The sequence below is a fragment of the Vicugna pacos genome, chromosome 5 (genome assembly GCF_048564905.1).
Source record: "Vicugna pacos chromosome 5, VicPac4, whole genome shotgun sequence".
NCBI classification, from domain to species: domain Eukaryota; kingdom Metazoa; phylum Chordata; class Mammalia; order Artiodactyla; family Camelidae; genus Vicugna; species Vicugna pacos.
The window spans coordinates 49118566-49138475 of record NC_132991.1 but is presented as its reverse complement, the minus strand read 5'-3'; the positions used below and the strand labels follow the sequence as shown (position 1 = coordinate 49138475).

At 40.7% G+C, this 19910-nt stretch overlaps 1 protein-coding gene across 1 annotated transcript in view; it reads left to right on the top strand.

Annotated features, from left to right (window-relative positions):
* PDE11A (phosphodiesterase 11A) overlaps positions 1–19910 on the top strand; it is a 359091-nt gene that overhangs the window by 265184 nt on the left and 73997 nt on the right. The window contains exons 11-12 of the mRNA XM_006210208.4: positions 13179–13325; positions 13567–13674. Of these exons, the coding sequence (XP_006210270.2) occupies positions 13179–13325; positions 13567–13674 (255 nt within the window). The remainder of the gene's footprint in view (positions 1–13178; positions 13326–13566; positions 13675–19910) is intronic.

Below are 19910 nucleotides of genomic sequence, written 5' to 3'. Positions count from 1 at the left end.
TAATAATGAACTTCCCCCGTTGGGTTGTTGGAGGATTAAATAAGATACTATGAAGCACTTTGCATCCCAGTAAATGTGCTGTGATGAAAAAAACATTCTTCTAATGCCATTGTATCCTACTAGGTACTAATAAAAATAGCCAACCGATCTAAATGTGGTTAAGTTCTTGACTGTTTAAATGAAAATGTCTAATGTCACTAAATTTGTGAATATTTTCACTGACACTTACACGTGGGTCTCTAAATATAATTTCATTTCCAAAATATGTTTGCCCTACCCAGGATATTCAGCTTAAGTCAAATACCAACATACACCACCACCAACACAGTCAGGGCAAAATCAGAATGTTCATCAGTGCAGAAGGACAGACTGACAGAAAGGTGGAACAGAAAGGACAATAAAATAACCTGATAGACGTCAAAGAGCAAATTAAAAATGGTGTGTGCATGCATGACATAGTGTGTGTGGCAGTATATGTGGGCATGTTTTCAGGAACACCTCCACCCGTCTTGAGAGGGAATCCTGGTATGAGTCTAGACAGGGAATCGTGGCTGAGGAGTCAGCCCCGCACCCCTCCTTGCCTTATTTGATAGATTGCTTCTTCCCTGCAGGTGATTGCTTTCTTCTACGGAAAAGGAGAAACTTCTTTATAATGCGTCATGTGCTTTTATGGCACAAACCAATATACATATTTACTGGATCTATAAGTAAAAGTATATAAAGTCTTGTTTATCTTGCTGCATAGAGAAACCATGAAAAATGTGGCAAGTTGAGTCTATTTTTCTTCAAGAAGACATCCAACTATATGCTGAGGCCACAGCAGGGAGATGCTTAGTTTCAGAAGTGACAAAGAGGCTCTGCTATACGTTTGATGCACAACATTTCCATTGTTTCTACTGAATGCATGAATACGGAAATATTTCTTCTGACTTGCTCCCTGGAAAGTGGTGATTGGCTGGCCAGCCACGTACGTCCATGTGACAGATTGCACTCCTAACTCCAACTAGAGGGCAAAAAGATGGGACTCCGGGTGTGGAACAAGAGGAGAGAGAATGTGGGATCAGGCCAGTGGCACGAATGGGAAATGCAAGCAAAGCCATGTCCTAATCAGTGGCTCCGCCCCCTCCTCACCCCCAGGATGGTCCACCGTTGCCATTAGCTACGAATTCTAATCCCAATGTTCAGGTTTTGCCCCTCGCTTGTTCTGCTCCCATGGTGGGGTGTGGAGCTTTGTAACAGGGCATTGGGACCCATCATTCCAGCACAGGCAGGTGGACTTTACCAAAACCATAAAGAAGGGAAGTTGAGCTTCCGGTTCCCTTTGGTCCCCTGACCTGGCCCTTCTCTACCATGTCTCAGGCCTCCAGGCTCCATCCCCTTGCTATTCTCAGTGCCTTAGGTGTCATGGTTCGGTATTAGAGTTCACTTGTTCTTGTGAATTCTTATTAGTGGAAATCCTGTGCTAAACCTGTAATTTCACATTACAGAAACAAGGAAGTATGACGTTCCTTCGTCTTTAGCGGTTTGTTAATGAAGTGCAGAATCAGCTCACCTGGTCCCTATCACTGATTTCCAAGCCCTGATCCATCACCCAGGGCTGATGTCTTAGGCAGCCTCACCTCTTGCTGGTGCAAAAATTCTCTCACTTTCTTTCTTCTTTTTCTGTTTAGTTGCCAAAACAATTATTCAATTGTTCTTGCATTTCTTGGGAAATTATTCTCATTTGCTGTCCTGCTTTATGAGCCTTTCCTTTCACCCCATTGCCTCAAATATATTTCACTTTAATGGGAATAATTCTCTGATCTACATTGATGAAACTCTAATGGTGATATTTCAGGCAGGCAGGAGAGAGCCCTCACCTGGAATTGTAGCTCTTCCCCTGCAGCCCCCAGCCTGACATGTGGACAGGTTTTCATTCCGCTCATGTTGAGATCGTGTTTGTGCAAAAAGCTGCATTTTTTTCCCTTACACTATTTCCACCAAAAGTTGGGAATTTCTGATTATCTTTTAGAAATTTCTGTTTGTGAAATTAACAGCCGAGTCTGCTCACTAAATTCAAATGTTTAGAAAAATTACAGCATGCCAAGGCTAATAGCAGAAAAGTTAAGCGTGTTGGGTGAAGTTTTTGTCTGTTTTCTAAGATGCCTAGATTAATCTAAACTAATAAAGAGTTGCTGTTGGTTGGAGTAGATAGTACTTAAGCTATAGGAAGCAAATATTTGAAGTGTCCTTTTTTTTTAATGGAAACAGTGTTGATTAAATCTATAGTATTCCTTACAGAATCTGTATTACTGCCTAAATCATGGTCTGGGTTATCTTCTATAAATCTCCTTTGTAATATTTTTTAATTTCCTATCCCTCTTTTAATACTCTTCATGTGGACTTAGGTGGACTCTTTAGGTGAAAGACCAGGGACTCTTTAGGTGAACTACCTCACTCATCACACAACTATCTAGAGTACCAGCTAGGTGCCCTGTAAGCTCTCAGGCACCACGGAGCACTGGGAGAAGCACCTCTCAGGTGCCGCTGAGAGGGGCAGCAAGGACTCAAGCAAAACCCACAGCACAGCAAGCTGAGGTTGAGGTGAGTGGGAGGCTACCAAGGTCCAGCTGAGTATGTGAGTCAGAGAAACAGTGTACAAAGAAGGTGGTGGTTCTGTCAGGGCTGAGAACAGAGGTGGCAGTTTGCTGGGCTAGAAAGACCATGCAGGATGGGCAGCCCTTGCTTTAGGGTATTCCTATCTCTTGTCTCTAAACCTCAGTGTCTAATGCCATCAACACAACTTCAGCTGCCTTCAAATATTCACCATCCTCCCTTTACTAAGACATGGGAAGAAGGATGCCGTAAGAAGTTCATGAGAACCTCATGGGACCACCACATTGCATCCACACGCCTGCACTGCAGGGACCCATCTTCTTGGTGGGATGAAGCAGGTCATCTCACCACTCAGAGTCACATAGCTGGTGAGCTCAGACGGGAGCCAGAAGACTAGGGCGGCAGGATTGGGGACATCTCTATGTTTCTCCTATTACAAATAGCCCCAGTGATGTATAACACATAGTGCCTTATGTTCACTCAAATTAGAAGGCTACTTGCTCATATGACCTGATCTCAGATTTCTTTGTTGTGTGTATATATGCCTGTATGTCTAAGCATGAAGTATTCACAGGGGTGGTTGGCAGAAAGCCTCACAACCTCAAATCCACCAAAGGATATTGTGGCATGGCTTGGGGAGAACTAGTAAAATAACTCAGTGAGATTATCAGGCCTTCATTCACGTGTCCAATAAATATTTAATGAGTTTCTTCCATGTCCCAGGTACTGCCCACAATGATGAAGACTGTGCTGGGCACTTAGGACTTAACAGCAGACACACACAACCCATTCCCTCCTCCATCAAACCTTTAACAAATAGTTATACAGTGTATTACTGAGGGAGCAGGGCTGTCATTATCCCCTGCCCCAGATCTCAGGAAGTCTGGAGCTGGTTCATTTCAGCTTCCTGTCCAAGTTCGGGTGTGCAGACATTCCCCATCAGCTCTCCTCTAGGTACCCAGGATCCTGCCCCTCTTTCTTGGCTTTACTGGCATCCCTAGGAATTATGTGTTTGGGGACTGAGCAGAAGTGCATGGTCCAAACAGGTGCCATTCTCATCAGGTGGTCATTGGGTGAGGTGCTGAACACTTCCCTATCTCCCATGGGCGTAGTAGCTGGTGAGTCCATGATTGCAGCAGTGGGAGATATCCACTTGAGCAAGGGCAGGAAGGTCCATGGTCCTAATCCAACTACCATGTGGCTCATGGGAGCACAAATGATGCCTCCATGGTGGTCCTTTGCTGGGTGCATCTCCTTCCTGGGGGCAGCTGCCATGCTCCCTGGGGCACTCTCTTTCCTCTTTTACACCATTTCCTGACCTTTGTGAGGTGGGGACAGTCTTCCTTCTTCTTCTCTTACCTCCCCAGGAGTACACTCTCTTCTCTGGGTCTTTCAAAATAGATCCTGATGCATTCCTCCAAAGAAGACATCCAGATGGCCAACAGGTACATGAAAAGATGTTCAACATCATTAATTATTAGAGAAATGCAAATCAAAACTACAATGAGGTATCACCTCACAGCAGTCAGTATGGCCATCATTAAAAAGTCTACAAATAATAAATGCTAAAGAGGTTGTAGAGAAAAGATAACACTCCTACACTGTTGATGGGAATGTAATTTGGTGTAGCCACTATGGAAGACAGTAAGAAAGTTCCTTTAAAAACTAAAAATAGACTTACCATATGATCCAGCAATCCTACTCCTGGGCATATATCCAGATAAAACTATAATTCAAAAAAACACATGCACCTCAGTATTCACAGCAGCACTATTTACAGTAGCCAAGACATGGAAACAACCTAAATGTCCATTAAGAGATGACTTGACAAAGAAGTTGTGGTATATGTATACAATGGAATACTACTCAGCCATAAAAAAGAATAGCATAATGCCATTTGTGGCAACATGGATGGAGCTGGAGATCATCATTCTAGGTGAAATAAGCCATAAAGAGAAAGAAAAATACCATAAGATATTACTTATATGTGGAATCTGAAAAAAAAAAGACACAAATGAACTTATTTACAAAACAGAAACAGGCTCAAAGACAGAAAACAAACTTATGGTAACCAGTGGGGTAAGAGGGTGGGAAGGAATAAACTGGGAGTTCAAGATTTGCAGATACTAACTTCTATATATAAAATAGATAAACAACAAGTTTCTACTGTATAGCACAGGGAACTATATTCAATATCCTGTAGTAACCTATATAGTGAAAAAAATATGAAAATGAATATATGTATGTATATATATGACTGAAACATTATGCTGTATACCAGAAATTGACACAACATTGCAAACTGACTGTACTTCAATAAAAATGAATGCAAATTTAAAAAGAAAAAGAAAAACAAATAGGTCCTGATAGCCCATTGACTTAGAGCACTGCTCAACCAAAAAGAAGCTCTTTTTCCTGGAGGACACAGAGGGCTGCTTGATCTTCAAATTCTCCCAGAAGAGGAGGGAAGGGGTTTGCTGCTGAGGGCAGGAACGATAGGGAAAAGCAAACAAAGGTGATTGCCTTTCCATAAGAAGAGTCTGTATACATCTGTCACCTGCCACAACAAAAACTGGGACCACAGCTTTGAAGAGGAGGTTCAGGGAGTTCTGACAAGGGAAGAGAGGGACTGGTCACTGCCAGGGGACAAGGGAGCAGGCTGGCGTGGACAGTGAAGGGAAGTCAGTCCTGGAATCACAGGCAAGGCAGGCTCCAGGGCTGTGGTTCAAGGCCGCTGATGGGAGCTTGGTGAAGCTGATACCTCATGGGTTCTAAAGGCCGATTAAGGCAAGTTCTGAATCACACAGCATCTCCATCAACGCTGGGGCCCCTCACTTCATGGTATTGTGCTATCTTCTGGTGAGATCAGAACCCTGCTCTGCCCATGCTGTTCTCTCTGCCTGGAAGAGTCTGTTTCCTAATTCTCCTGGTGAACTTGTATTCATCCTTCAATGCCTGTATCAGATGATCCTCCTCCACTGTGTTTCTTGGCCTCCTATATGACCCCTCCTCTTGTTGCCTCAACTTTATGCTTCTATTTTTTCACTATTCATTCTGTTTACTCTTGTCTCTCCTCAACTAGACCTTGAGCAGAGAAATGGAGTCCACATCGTTTCTTAGGTTTCAATACAAGCTTTATGACCTTGAGAAACTTTTGATCATAAAAACTGTTTTTCACATTTTAAACTATTCTAAATACACTTTATAAAGCTGAAGATTAATGATTAGAATGAAGGTAGGGATACTAAGCTAGAAGTGTTTCATCAAATTCTCGCGGGGGTTCCGACAGTGCCCTGTATACCCGCCTCCTAGCACTTACTGCTCTGCACTGTAATTACCTGTTTACTTCCTCAGGTTCCCTGCCCCACTGCGAGCACAGGGGCCATGGTGATTTCACAAACATATCCATAGCACAGGGCAGTGCTTGTTGTAGAATTAGGCATGCAATATATGTGTGTTGAATAAAATTGAATTAAACTTAGAGGTTGCCTCAGGGAGTGGGTAAAGTTGATTCCTCATGGCCTAGTCATTGAAATCTTTTGTGTCCACCCTTTCCTTCTTTGAAGCTGATATCAGTATAAAAATAATGAGTAGAAAAACAGCATGCCAGCCACAACCATAATTATTACGAGTCACTGTTATTTACTGTTTCCTATTTCCAAGCACCGTGCTAGACGCTTTATGTATGTTACCTCATTTCCACCTCACAGCAGCTATACAACGTAGTTTTATTACTGTTCACACAAAGGATGCTCAATCCAAGGCTTAATTCCATTTCTTGTCCAAGGCCACTAGCAAGTTGGAGTTGGAGTTAGGATTAGAGCCTGCGTCTGTTGTGAAGGGTGTTCTAGCCAAGTACAGGTAAATCTAATAAATAGCTTCAAGAGAAATCAATTACTAGAATGTAAACTATACTTTTTAATTTAATGTCACTGCACAAATCTGATAGACTCAAACCTTCCTCCTGGAGGATAGGATTGTTTGATGTTTCATCCTTTATTGGCAGTGAATCTTTTCTCCCCAACATTTTATTATGAAAAATTTCAAACATAGAAAAAGTCAAGAGAATTGCATAGCAAATCCTCAACTGTCAATGGGTTTTCACTTCCTTGGAGTCCCCCTTAGACTCGGCCTACCGTCCCCCAAATGTGCACACCACCCAAAGCCACCCCAGCTCTGAGTAATTCACTGCTGTGCTTGTTGTGGGGATCATGTTTAGATGAATGGTTCTCAAACTTTAGTGGGCATGAGAATCACCTGGAGGGCTTATTAAACACAAATAGAATTCCTGATTCCAGATTTGCATTTCTGATAAGTTCCCGGGTGATGCTGATGTCGCTGGTCAGGAGTTCACACTTTGAGAATCTTGGGAAGTGTTTTCCTGAAAGACACAAAGACATCTCTCTAGACTCAGAGATAGCATAGCTAGGTTTCTGTCAGTTTCCTGGACCCCTGCTCTTTTTTAAAATCTTATGAACACTGTAAATCGTCTAATACATCAGATTCTCTTTGTAGTAGTTGCTAGGAAGCTTACAGACAAATTTCTGGCTATTTTTATAAATACATTCATGCTGTGGAATGCATTTTGTCTCGTAACTTCACTTCTGATCATGTTTTACGTTCCTATCCTTAGTATCCCTTTGATTTGTCTTTCTGGCCTATTTTTACTTTCTTTTTATTCTCTGTTATTGCATGGATCTTTGAAATCAACATTAAACATTTTGGGGAACAAAGCAGGTTATGTTTATATCACTACCACCAGCAACAACAAAAGAACACTTTGATATACCTTATTGACTAAACTTTAATGAGAAAGCAGTAAACTTTTGTAACAGAAACATTTTTTCAAAGAAAAATTACTTTAGAGTGCCCCCCTCACTTAGGAACCATAGGCTTGATGAGCAGTCGTTTTAAATTGAAGTTCAACATGTCATCTTGGGGGAGGGGATAGCTCAGTGGTAGAGCATGTGCTTAGTTAGCATGCACGATGTCCTGCGTTCAATCCCCAGTACTTCCATTAAAAATAAACAAACCTAATTACCTCCCTCCCCCAAAAATGAGTAAATAAAAATTTAAAAAAAACACATACATCATTGCACATTGCCTGTAAGATCACTACAGTGCGCACAATACAAAACAAATTAATCTTGTAATCTTACTTTTAAACAATCTTCTTTTATAAAGAAACTACAGAAGACATGGAAATATATAAACAAATATATTTCAATATATAATAAACACTTGATAACTTTCTTGAAAAAATTACACCAAATGGTTTTTAACTTTGTTTTAAATGTTTATACTGGGAAAAGACAAAATCTCTTTTTAAATGACGTGTTTCTGTTGAAATGCAGTATTTTTTAAATGTTCAGCCCTGCTACTGAGATAAACACACATAATGATAAACAAACATAAATAATGAGAGCATATCCCAGAACCAGGGTTGAAAGACAGTCATGTAAGAGAAGGTTTCTCTATTTCAAAAGGGAGTAGTCACTGTGATGTTTCTTTTTCTTCTGGTTCTCACCATGAGAAAAATATATAGGAACCATGCTTTCTGATGAGGCTTATGTTGCTGCATGAGATAAGAAAAGCAGTTTCTGAGATTAATAGAAAACAGTTACAGATGAGATTGTTCCATCAGAACAGCTTAAACAGAAATAAAAGAGAGGCCATAAGATTTTTAAGTTCTGGTGAAATTTCTGAAAATCACATGTGAGGAGATGATAGAAGCTTCAGTCTCCTATTCAGAGATTCAGAGTAGTAGATCTACTCAAGCCTAGAAAAACAAAGTGAATTAAGCAGTAATGGAGAATAATTAAAGGTTAGTAAGAGAGCAGAAATATTGTACTTCGAAGTTTGTATTTCCTTAAACTGTCTTCTTTTTCAGTGTAGTGATTGTTGACTACTAATCTTCCTTGCTTTTATGACCTTAAAAAAGACAAATATGTTAAATACCCTTTGACTTGGTTAGCCATGTAATGGGAAACTTAGGGATTCACAGGTACCAAGACCCTGGACGCAAACAGCCCTGGGGAAGTTCTTCTCAAACTGGAGTGTGTGTAAGCATCACCTGGGGAGTCTGTCCAGCTACAGGGCCCATGTTCCCTACAGAGGACCCCTCCCTGTAAATCACACATACACACACTCAAGCCAGTCTGCATACATGATTCAGGGGTGTGCTCGAAGGGGTGTGTTTGAAAACCCTGGAGTATAGTCACTGTAAGTATTACAGTGATTGCTACAACTACAGAGAAGGAAAAGGTCACGTAGGGTAAGATAGGGATGAATGAATGGGAATGAACTTGTAGGGAAGGTGGGATTTGAATTTCAATTGGCAGGGTGAGGAAGAAGTCAAACCCAGTGGGTGACCGGGTGGACTAATGTGAAGTCATAGATGGAGAGATGAGAATAAGGATAATAAATTGCCCAGTCTGATGCTTCCATAGAGGAACGGGGAGGCAGTTTATGAAGAGCCTTGAATGCCAAGCTAAGGAATTTTACTCCACTCAGCAGGCCACATTGAACCCTTAAAGGTATTTAAAGAGAGGGTGACGTGGTAAAAATGGTATAGGCTGAATTAAAGGAATAGTCTGTTTATATATATATAAAATATGTATATATATAAATACACACACACACTATATTATGCATTTTAATATGAGATAGGATAGGGCCTTACAGTTCTTTTTAAAAACATATTTCTTGGCAATTCTTGGACATTGAGATTTACTCTCAGGTTCTAAATTTCACTACTTCTGTATATGAATTTAGCCTATGAGCTGCAGAGTTGGGTTCTCACATCATTGTCTGCCTGGCTCCAAGAACAGGAGGACTCACATCTTCCCATCACTGCTACGCATGTCACCAGGTGGCCTCACAACGTTTTTTGTAGCTCCTGGTGTTGTGCTGTGGATGAGTGAGCTGTGAAGCCTGCATGTGCTGGGCCAGCACCTCTCTGTCAGCTGACAGCGCACTGCCCAAGCGTCGCTGTTCCCTCTCCTTGGAATTCTGTGTCTTCCCCCACACATTTCCCATGTCGTGAAAATCTCTGAGGCACCTAAATATCCCAGCTTTCCCTACTCGGAAGTTGGTGTACATAAGCAACCGTGAACTGAGATTCGTAAGAAATTGTGTCCTCCTTTCTTGAGAAAGAATAGAAATTAGTTAAAATTTCCCTCTTCACCACTGGAGAGGGGACTGTGTGTTATCTCAACCACTAGTTACTTCTAATACCACTAGTCCCTCCAAAGCCTGAGTGCATGTGTGTGTCTTAAGTGTATCTCAGCTGTGTCCGAAATACCCAAGAGAAACTTTCCCAGAATCCCATCTAGACAGAAGGATCCCTCATCTCCCTGCTCCCCCACCAACCCCCATCACCTGCTTGCTGCTTCCCTTATTTTGCTAAGTTCCCTTGCCCGGCCAAGGGTGCTATTAGAGTCCCATGAATGCTCCGCTAGCCAGTCTTGAGCTAAGGTCATTTGCCTGAAGTTGCCTCTGCTCCCTCTGAGGACAAGGAATTTTTTTCAGGATGGTCTTGGGAGTTTTGAGCTGTTGCTGTGTTCACTCTCATCAAAACAAAGTAACAACTGGAATTTATTCCAGAATCAGTTGTGAGTTTAGAGACTTCCCCAGATGTAAGCACAGACCAAAACATTGTCCCTTCAAACGGATCCAGGCCACCCCTCCTAAAAAATTGCTTGATAGGCTAGTCATCTGGGAATTGCAAACGCAGCTCAGGGAACACCCAAGCTAGTTGCACAGTGAGAGACTGGGAAACTCTTTGGCTTAGCAGCAGCCCATTTTTAGAGACAGTGGAGAGGTTAGGAGTCAGGCTCTAGAACCAGACTCCCCAGGTTCTAATCCGCCTCTGCCAATCACAGTCGTATAAATTCTAACAAATTGTCTATCATCTGCTTCAGTTGCCTCATCTATAACATGGAATTAAGAATATTCCCTACCTCTTAGGCTCCTTGTGAAAATCAAAAGAGTTAATATGCATAAAGTGCTAATACAGTGCTGGCAAAGCAAAGAACTCTGCAGCCTCTTCCACATCACCACAGCTCAGCGTCCTGTCTTCCTTATCCCATTCATCCCAGATTCCTGAAGTCCCCAGCTTCTGCTTATGTCCAGAGGGGCAAATGGGTGTGTGGGCTGGATTGGCAACACGTCAGATCTCCTTTGAATTGCTAGGGCTGGACCACCGCCCATTGTGTTGTTTCTTCCCATTTTCTGAGCATCACAAAATGTAATATTCATGTGTCAAGGGATCCAGGATAGTATTTTAACATTTTACAACCTCTTTGTAAAGCTACCTTTTCAGTTTTAGAGGAGGCAGTTTTATGACTCCCTTTGATAACCACTTAACTATTAAGACCCAAACAAAGAAGAGGAACAGTCAAAGGATATCAGGTACTCCCAGACAGCTAGAGTCCCACTTCGTGAACATTATTCAAATTAGCTCCAGGACTCATAATTCTGTGTTTTCATTTATTGCTGCAGTAAAGTAAATGGTTCTTTTATCCAAATGTTATTTCCTGGCTATTAATTCAGTAGTTATTTTGGATTGTAGCACTCCTCTTTGATTTAGGGATATGGTACCTTATAAATATTTAAAAACTGAAGACTGATGCTTGGAGAAATTGACTTTGATTTGTTTTGTTAATATCCTATGGCTAGAGTAGTTACAAGTTTGGAAGATGTGGCCCCATTCTCTACTTACCAGAAGAGATGGGGTGCTTGTGTTTCTATAACAAGGAAATTTGGGAATACTCTTCCCAAAGCTTTTACAAACTAGACCTCCATGCACACCTCCACAGGACATACAGTACTCTTTAATCTTCATAGATTTCTCCAGAAACTGCTCTTGAACCCAGGAATGTAGATGAAAACTGGTCATACTTCTCAAAATAGCTGAAAATGATCATTCCTGAAAGACTTGGGACTTTCTCAGCATCTACAAGTGTCAGCAAGGGTTTACGACAGGGCTCAGAATGATCCATAGACTGGTATGATTTAACCGTGGATCAATCAACCTATTAGGGGGAAAAAGACAAGGTCAATAAGGATGGGTCTTGGTGAACCAGAGGTCATCCTACATTTTTCAACCTAATGTTCTTATTTCCTTTCCATTAACATTTCATAATGAAAAAAATGCCTATATCCTTTAATTTTTAAGATAATTAAGTGAATTTAGTGCCTTTGAAGGGTAGAGGATTTATGATGGCATCAGGGAATAGGCTATTAATAATCCGTGAGACAGGGGCCACCTGGAGAGCAGCAATGCAGTCTCCATCGCCATGTCTGCTCCTTGGCAACAAGCTATAAGAGGGTCAGACCTCCTTTGCCAGTGCAGAATCACACTCCTCCCCTGAGATCAGAAAGACTTGTGTCTTCTGAGACAGGGCTTCTATCCTCTTGGGGAGTGATTTTCCAGTTGTATTTGAGTTTGAATTTGAACCAAATACAACATGTACAGATCATTCTAAGTACATGGCATTCTCTGTGTGCAAAGCCCTGAAACCTGTGATGGAAATGGAGAGTTGTTCTGGAGCTTCCTTAAGGGAAAGAAACATGGCATCTGCCTTTAAGATGGAGCTGGGAAGGAAGGATTGATTAAATGGTTCCTGGGCTGCTTAGAGTGAGCAGTTGGATTTCATTGCTCAGCCAAAGTAGTCCCAGGGTATAAATTACTCCCTGGGTAATTTACGCCCAGTGACTAGACTAGGATTATGAATATAGAATGGTCCCTTATAATCTGAAAATACAGAACCAATTCCCTTACCAGGAATGGCCCGAGGGATATGGGAAACCCAATGAAATCAGCAAAAAAAAAAAATTATTCCCAAAGATTTTTTTCTTACCTTTAAGTTTGTAGGGCAACTGATTGACAGCTGCCTAACGTGAGTGTTTTGAAAGCCCTGAATGTGTACAACCCAGTATTGTAATTACGTTGTGATGTTTTTATAGAATGATGCTAAACAATATTGCCAGTTTATTCCTTCAGTGAAACATATGCTCACACTAACTCTCCAAACATCTATCCTATTAAGAAACTTATTTTGCACTAGAGATGTGCTGTCTGATCCTTTCCATCTTTCTGAATATACGAAACACATGTGTAACAAAGAGCAAGTGCACGGCTACAGGATATAAGGATGCAAGAAACAAGGCAAAATGGTGTATTCCCATGTCCTTCTCCTGAATAGCAGCAATTAGAATTCACAGCTGCTGCCTGCCCAGATGTTTCTTGCGTTTAGTGCTCTGTAATATGCATCAGAATATATTGTATGACTGCAGTTTCAGTAAAGCAGACAGCTTTGTATTCTAAACTCGGCAGACTAAATCCAGTGCGTATATTTTTCCTTCAGATTAGCCTCCCTCTCCCCTCCCCCCTTCATTTGCTTGGGGCATTTGCAGTTCAGAAACAAAAGACATTTCCAGCTTAGAGTTTAGCTGTATCAGAGTGTAAGTGCAGGTCAGATCTGATTTATGGGGCACGTCTGATAAGCAGGAGAGGAGAGCAAGATGAAGGGCTTGGGAAAGCTGGTGAACTTGGCTTGACATGTCTCCTGCTTTTGTAGGCAGCCAACATCCCCCTGGTGTCGGAACTTGCCATCGATGACATACATTTTGATGACTTTTCTCTCGACGTTGATGCCATGATCACGGCTGCTCTTCGGATGTTCATGGAGCTGGGGATGGTACAGAAATTTAAAATCGACTATGAGGTAAGATGTTCTGTCTTGAGTGGTCCCAGGAGTGCCCCCGGGGACAACAAGGTAGCCACTTTGAACCTCAGGTTTCCCAAACTCAAACTGGGGATGATAATACTTTTCGTGCCCAGCGCGTGAGATGTTTGGGGAAGGACTTTGATCACTGAGGGTTACTTAGACACAGGGCATCATTTTGACAATGGCTCACTGGAGACACACACAACTGTCTGACGTAACCTTTCTCTTCCCATTTCAGACATTGTGTAGGTGGCTTTTGACAGTGAGGAAAAATTATCGAATGGTTCTATACCACAACTGGAGACACGCCTTCAACGTGTGCCAACTGATGTTTGCGATGTTAACTGTAAGTGTGTTCGGTGATGGCAGAAGGTCATCTGTCGTGTGTGTGGACCCACAGCCTTCCCCTTCCCGTTCCTGTTTCTCTGACGAATTGCCCTGTGATTTATTTTACGGTTGGAACTTACCTACCCTGGTTATGGGAGTATATATATTTCACAACGATTTCTGAGCTTTAAGGCTGTAAAGTCACTGACACCTTGAAGCAGGTATAGTCTTGGAATGATTGCTTGTGTCTTTTTTTTTTTAATGTTTTATCTTAGGAAACAGGTTCTTTTTTTACGAAAGAAATGCTTGGATTTTCAAAGCAGTCTTTTTGCAGAGGATATGGGGATGAGTGACTAACAAAGAGATCGCTGGATAAGACTCTCTAGGCTGGTGGAAAGGCAAAGTCAGAATGTGTGGACATTACCCGCAGGGGCATGGGAATCCTGAGGGTGCCCTTCCCAGGACAATGGCCTGGGAGGCCCCAGGGAGGAGGGAGAAGGAGAGAATGCTGTCAGGGCTTAGGGGCACACTGCGCCTCAAACCACCACTCCAGGAGCTGTAACCCAGTTAAGGTGGCCAGTCTATTTTATGGAGACAGCCAGGGCAGCCAGCCAGAGGTAAGCCTTGGAATTTCATCTAAAAGCAAATGTTTGTGGCAAAGACTGAAACAAAAATCCTCTCTTCATCTCCATTTGCTGGCGAGACATAAGGCTCATTTTGGTCTTATTTCTGCTTTCATTGTTGAGCTATCATCAAGTAAAATGGTTTCTGGCTTAAATATATGAGTTTCTTTGGCCTCCTGGTGATACATACATACGTGTATACATACGTGTATGTGGTAACATACGTACCACACGCAAAAAAAAGATGAGTTTTGATTCTCATAACATAAATCTGAATACCTTACATCTTTGCACCCAGATTAAAATTTAAAGCCAAAAGAGGAAACTCCAAGTGACATTTTCCTTTGATCCACATGAATGAAGACTTCTGCTCCTTCCTTATGAAATGCTCTGCCCCCTTCTCTGCCTATTAAAATGTTGCTCATTCTTTAAGGCATTGATCTAATGCCACTTTTCCCACGAAGTCCTTCGTTTTCTCCTCAAGCATCGATAATTACTTACTTCTCTGCACTGTGTCTAGTACAACACGTCTTTCTTTCTGCTGTGTCTTTTAAGGTACAGATTTCTCATTCTCCTAGATAATAAGCTGCTTGAGTCTGAAGAGATCGTTTCTTGTTCTTGCAATAACTTTCATTTGTTTGCTCAACATCTGCTTGTTGAGAGCGTCACCAGCACCCTATACTTAGTCATGCACTTGGTTGTCAACAAATTCGTGTTGGATTGACTTGAGCTCAAATGCACATGTAGCATAAGAAAATGGGACCCAAATGTCTTCACTTTTATACTCAAGGACTTGTTTTGGGGGGGCCTTAACTGCTTAAGTAGCAAACAGAATAACTTGGGAAAAACTACACTGGCCTCATCTTTCTGTCACATACACTGTGAAAGCAGTTAGCCCATCAAGTGAAGAAGGAAGATGCTTTGAGCTATGAGCCTTAATTGCTCAAGCCCCAATGTTGCTTAAAAACAATGACCACTCTCCTCTTGCTTTTCCATATCAGATCTCAGTAGACAAGGAATAATTTTCTGTGTGCAGAGTTCATATATATGGCTCATAGAGGATATTCAATAAATTAATTAACGTATTATTTTGGAAAAACCTATGGATTTAAAATGAATTATCAGAAAAAAATGAATTGTCAAAATAAGTAAGCAAGAACCTTCTTCAGTGAAAGATTAAAGATGTCAAAAGCAGAAACAGATTTTGGCAACATGGATGGACCTGGAGATTGTCATACTAAGTGAAGCAAGCCAGGAAGAGAAAGAAAAATACCATATGATGTCACTTATATGTGGAATCTAAAACATGACACAAATGAACTTATTTACAAAACAGAAACAGACTCACAGACGTAGAAAACAAACTTACGGTTACCAAAGGGGAAACGAGGTGAAAGGATAAAGTGGGAGTTTGAGATTTGTAGATACACACTACTATATATAAAAGAGATAAACAACAAGGTCCTACTGTATAGCACAGGAAACTATATTCAATACCTTGTAATAGCCTATAATGAAAAACAATATGAAAGTGTGTGTGTGTATATATATATATATATATGACTGAATCACTGTTGTACACCAGAAATTAACACAGCATTGTAAACCAACTATACTTCAGTTTAAAAAAAAGTAGAAACAGATTTTATGACAAGCCTTAAAATAGTTGGAGTGGGGGAAGCTGGCAAGAGCTGCCAGGTCAGGTGGACACTTAGAAAATGGAATGCATACCTAATTTTCTTCAGTAAATGTTGACACAGTATGGACAGTCTTGAGCCTTTTCAAGAGGCTGAAGAAAGCAGAGCTCTCAAACCATGTTACCACAATGGAGGTACTCATACTGCCAAAATATTTCAAGGGTATTGTTGTTTTTGCAAGTCTGCTCAGCAACCTTGAAGAATATCACTATTTGAGAAGGTTTGGGTTTTGTTTTTGTATTAATGCTAGTGCAAAAAGAGAAGAGAATTCACTGTTAAAGTTCTCCTGGCAGGGGGTAAAGGTTGCAAAATAAAAATATGACTTTGGAAAGACTACATTGGTGAATGTTATTTTTTTCTCCCTTGCATTGAATAGAATAGCCACATCTGGAAAAGATATTATTTTCTGCTCATTAAATGTTCCTGAACTTGACTAAGGGTTACAGTTGAAAATGTTAACTTTTGTTTGTCTCTAACACAAGCAGTCTTTTCTCCAAATTGACCATGGGCAGTCTCGTTCTCATAAGTGGTTTTATTTCCATTGTAGTTATCTCATATTCCATTTCCATGTGTTGTGTTAGAACCAAAATTCTCTATTAATCTGAAAAGATAAAAAAAAAATCACCATACCCCTGAACTCAGCCTGAGTCACAGCCAAGAAAGCACGGCGCACGTGTGCTAAATCTTCCTCTAGATGGCGCTCCAAGGCAAAGTTTCCCAGTCAGCTGCCAGGAAAGAAGCGGGGCGGGTGGCAGGTGGGGAACTTTACCAACCTTCGCTGTAAGGGCTTCTTTTCTTGTAGGACAAGAGATACTGAGACACACACCTCCACACTCTTTTCTTAAAAGAGACACCAACAAAGCCACTGTGTCTGGAAAGAGCCTCTCCTAGCAGGACGGACCTGTATTAGGACTGCCGCCTTGCCTGCAGAGCTGTTAGCGTGAATAATAAGGCACTCTTGGTGTGTCTGACATCTGTGGCCGTGTGTTTTCTAAGCCCATTGTCTCTGGGAATGCGGAGATGCATAGTTGTGTGTCGTTGCTGAGTAAACTATGACATGATGCACAACAGAACAAGCAAATTATAAATATGAGAAGCAGCTTCCTAACTTTTAACCCTAAAATCATTTCAAACACAGAAAATAAATTTATTGATTCAGAACTGTGTTTTGCAGACGTATTCAGCCTCATGTCTAGGTAACAAACAGGTTTTGTTCCTTTAGAAATCAAAAAAAAAAAAAAGAACAAACTGCTTTGTAAGATAGACAATTTAATACATAATGGTGGAAATTTAGTTCACGGGAACACTGTTAATGATGTATTAATTTATGAAAAGCCTCTGGCCTGAAATTCCAAATATTAAAATGAAAGTTTCAATATTATTCTTTGCTTCGAAAGAGCTATTTAGATGGTTAAAATTTACCAAATATTTTAAATTTCTCAGATAAATGCAGTATGTAGTGTCAGTAATTTGTAATTAAAATGGGGAATAAAAGCCTGCAAATAGATCAAAAATCACTATACAAATTCTCTGTATTTATAGACTCATTTAGAATAAATATTTCATCAAGCACATACATAAGGAAAAATGATAAGCACATTTCTTATATGCACAGTGTAGACCAGATAAAGGAACGGACCATGCTTTTGTTTGTATTCTGTGAAATAAAAGGCAGGTGGTGATGCCAAGGTTGCAGAGGCATTTTTCGGTTTTATAAATGATGTATGAGCTCTGACAGATTTTCCAGGGGGTAAAAAAGGTTTCCTTAAGAGTCAGTATTCTTTATTATCCCATAAATGTACTCATTAGCACTTTGGGCCATGCCCTGTATCCTGTAGGGCTCAATAAAGTTTCATTGAATGAGTGGATTTAGTTTAAGGTAATATTATTCAGGGAACCATGCCGCTCAGTGTCCAGTTTTTCAAAAAACTATAAAATGATGAACAACTATCACTGCTAGAAATCTTGTTCTTTCTTCATATCACACCAAGGTTCAGCTAGGGTTCATATAGAATATTATGATCTTGCAGAATTCACTGGATATAAGAGAAGAGCACATGATCACAGGAAAATTTACGGCAGTGCTGGCGGCGTGGTGCTGGTGGGAAACTGCAGTTACACACTGATAATGACCAAGTATCGCAGCAAACACATTGACCCCCTCCCCGACATTTACTGGGGGCTTCTTAAATCTTAAATGTGGAGGTAGCGCATTTAAGCCCATATTTGGGTTGTCAACAAGGTTATTTTCAGAGATAAGCCAGGCCGTTTTATTGATAATTCAAACTAGAGAGCCGTAGGGACATTCAGGAAGAAACATCCGTCCTGTTCACTAGCTTGAGGATAATGTGCTGTCCTCTGTCTGCCGTGTTCAGGGAAGTCCTTGATTTTTCAGGTAGGAAATTTCTTCTGGAAGGAGATCTTAGAAGCACAATTGGAATTCTCCCCCTTCCACCCCAAAGAAGGATAGAACCAGTTATTTTCAAATAAAATATTTTTGCTCAATAACCAGAACTCTAATCTTGACAGAAATCTAATTTCTTTGCAGATTGTAACATTGGAAGGCACAAAGAGATCTACAGTTTTGTTCTGTACTGACAATAACCAAGTAGACAAACAATAATCATGTTTGTAATGATCAAACATCATTTTTACGTTGCATTTTCTTATCAATACAAGTAGTAACTAGTCATATTTACTTTAAACTAAATGGCAGCATTATCATAGTAATACAATAAAATCTGAATATTAGACAAGCCGATTCTTTCATCTTCATGTAGTTCTATCTTGGTTTCCAGGGTAACTTCAAAGATGGCAAATTTTTAATTTAGGAAAGGAGTGATTTTTCATGTTTTCGTAGAATATCAGCGCTGGACACTGTAAATTAACTACGGAGCTAATCAGTTTGAATACTGTATTTAAATTACATTCAGGACTTCTGGCTTTTCATCATTTCAGAAGGTTTCTATTTTTATTCTCTTTGGCCACCTCTCAGAGCCCCAGTTCGGCACGCCATGCTTCCAGCTGACATTCCCGTTATCCACATTTATTTTACAAAAGGAAAAAGGCAAAGCCTCACATAATTAAGAACCCAGTGTGCTAATAATCAAACATACAATTGGGCAGAAGGATAATCCAATCCATTTCCTCACACAGAAGAGTAACCTCCATAACTCACTTTAAGCGCTGCCATTTATGAGTTATGGGTCATTCCCTTTCTAGGGAAAATAAATTCTCCCGCACCATCAGCCAGAGCTGAGTATTTTTCTTAGGACATGTAAATTGTAAAAGTGTATGCACATAATCATGTCCGGCGTTTCAGCGAGAGTAGAGGCTCTTGCCCATGGATGCGGGCTTGCAGGGAAATGTATGTGGTTTCGGGGCTGTGGCTGCCTAGTTACAGTATAGGATTTTTTATTAAAGTGAATTTATTCCTGAGGTTTTTACGGTGTTGGTAAACTGCTTAATCTGTCGCTTTGTATTTTATGATGTCAGCCAAATCCTGCAGGTCAGAGAGACCCAGCAATAGAGCCATGGTCATTTATCACGGCCTCCATCCTCCACGGTTTATGACTTAGTAGTGGCACATTCTTGAGGCTGAAACCTGGCACCTAAGGGTGTCAGGTTGGGAACCTTAAAAAGTTTTCATTTTTCATGATTCTCATGTTTAATTTTGGCTCGATGATGGCTAATGAAACTTCAGTTTTGAAGAGGCCTCATTTTCTTAAAATTCATCGACCTGGCTTCTTGTGGCACTTGGAGAGGGCTGTCTTTCTGCACAGTTAATGTTCACCTGGTGATCTGCTTCATTTTCTGTGCTCACAAACCACATTATATTATATTCAATTCACTAGTAATTCATCATAAAATATAAACTGTATTTCTAAACATGAACAAAACATGCTTTGTCCTCAAAAAAATCATAAATGCATATA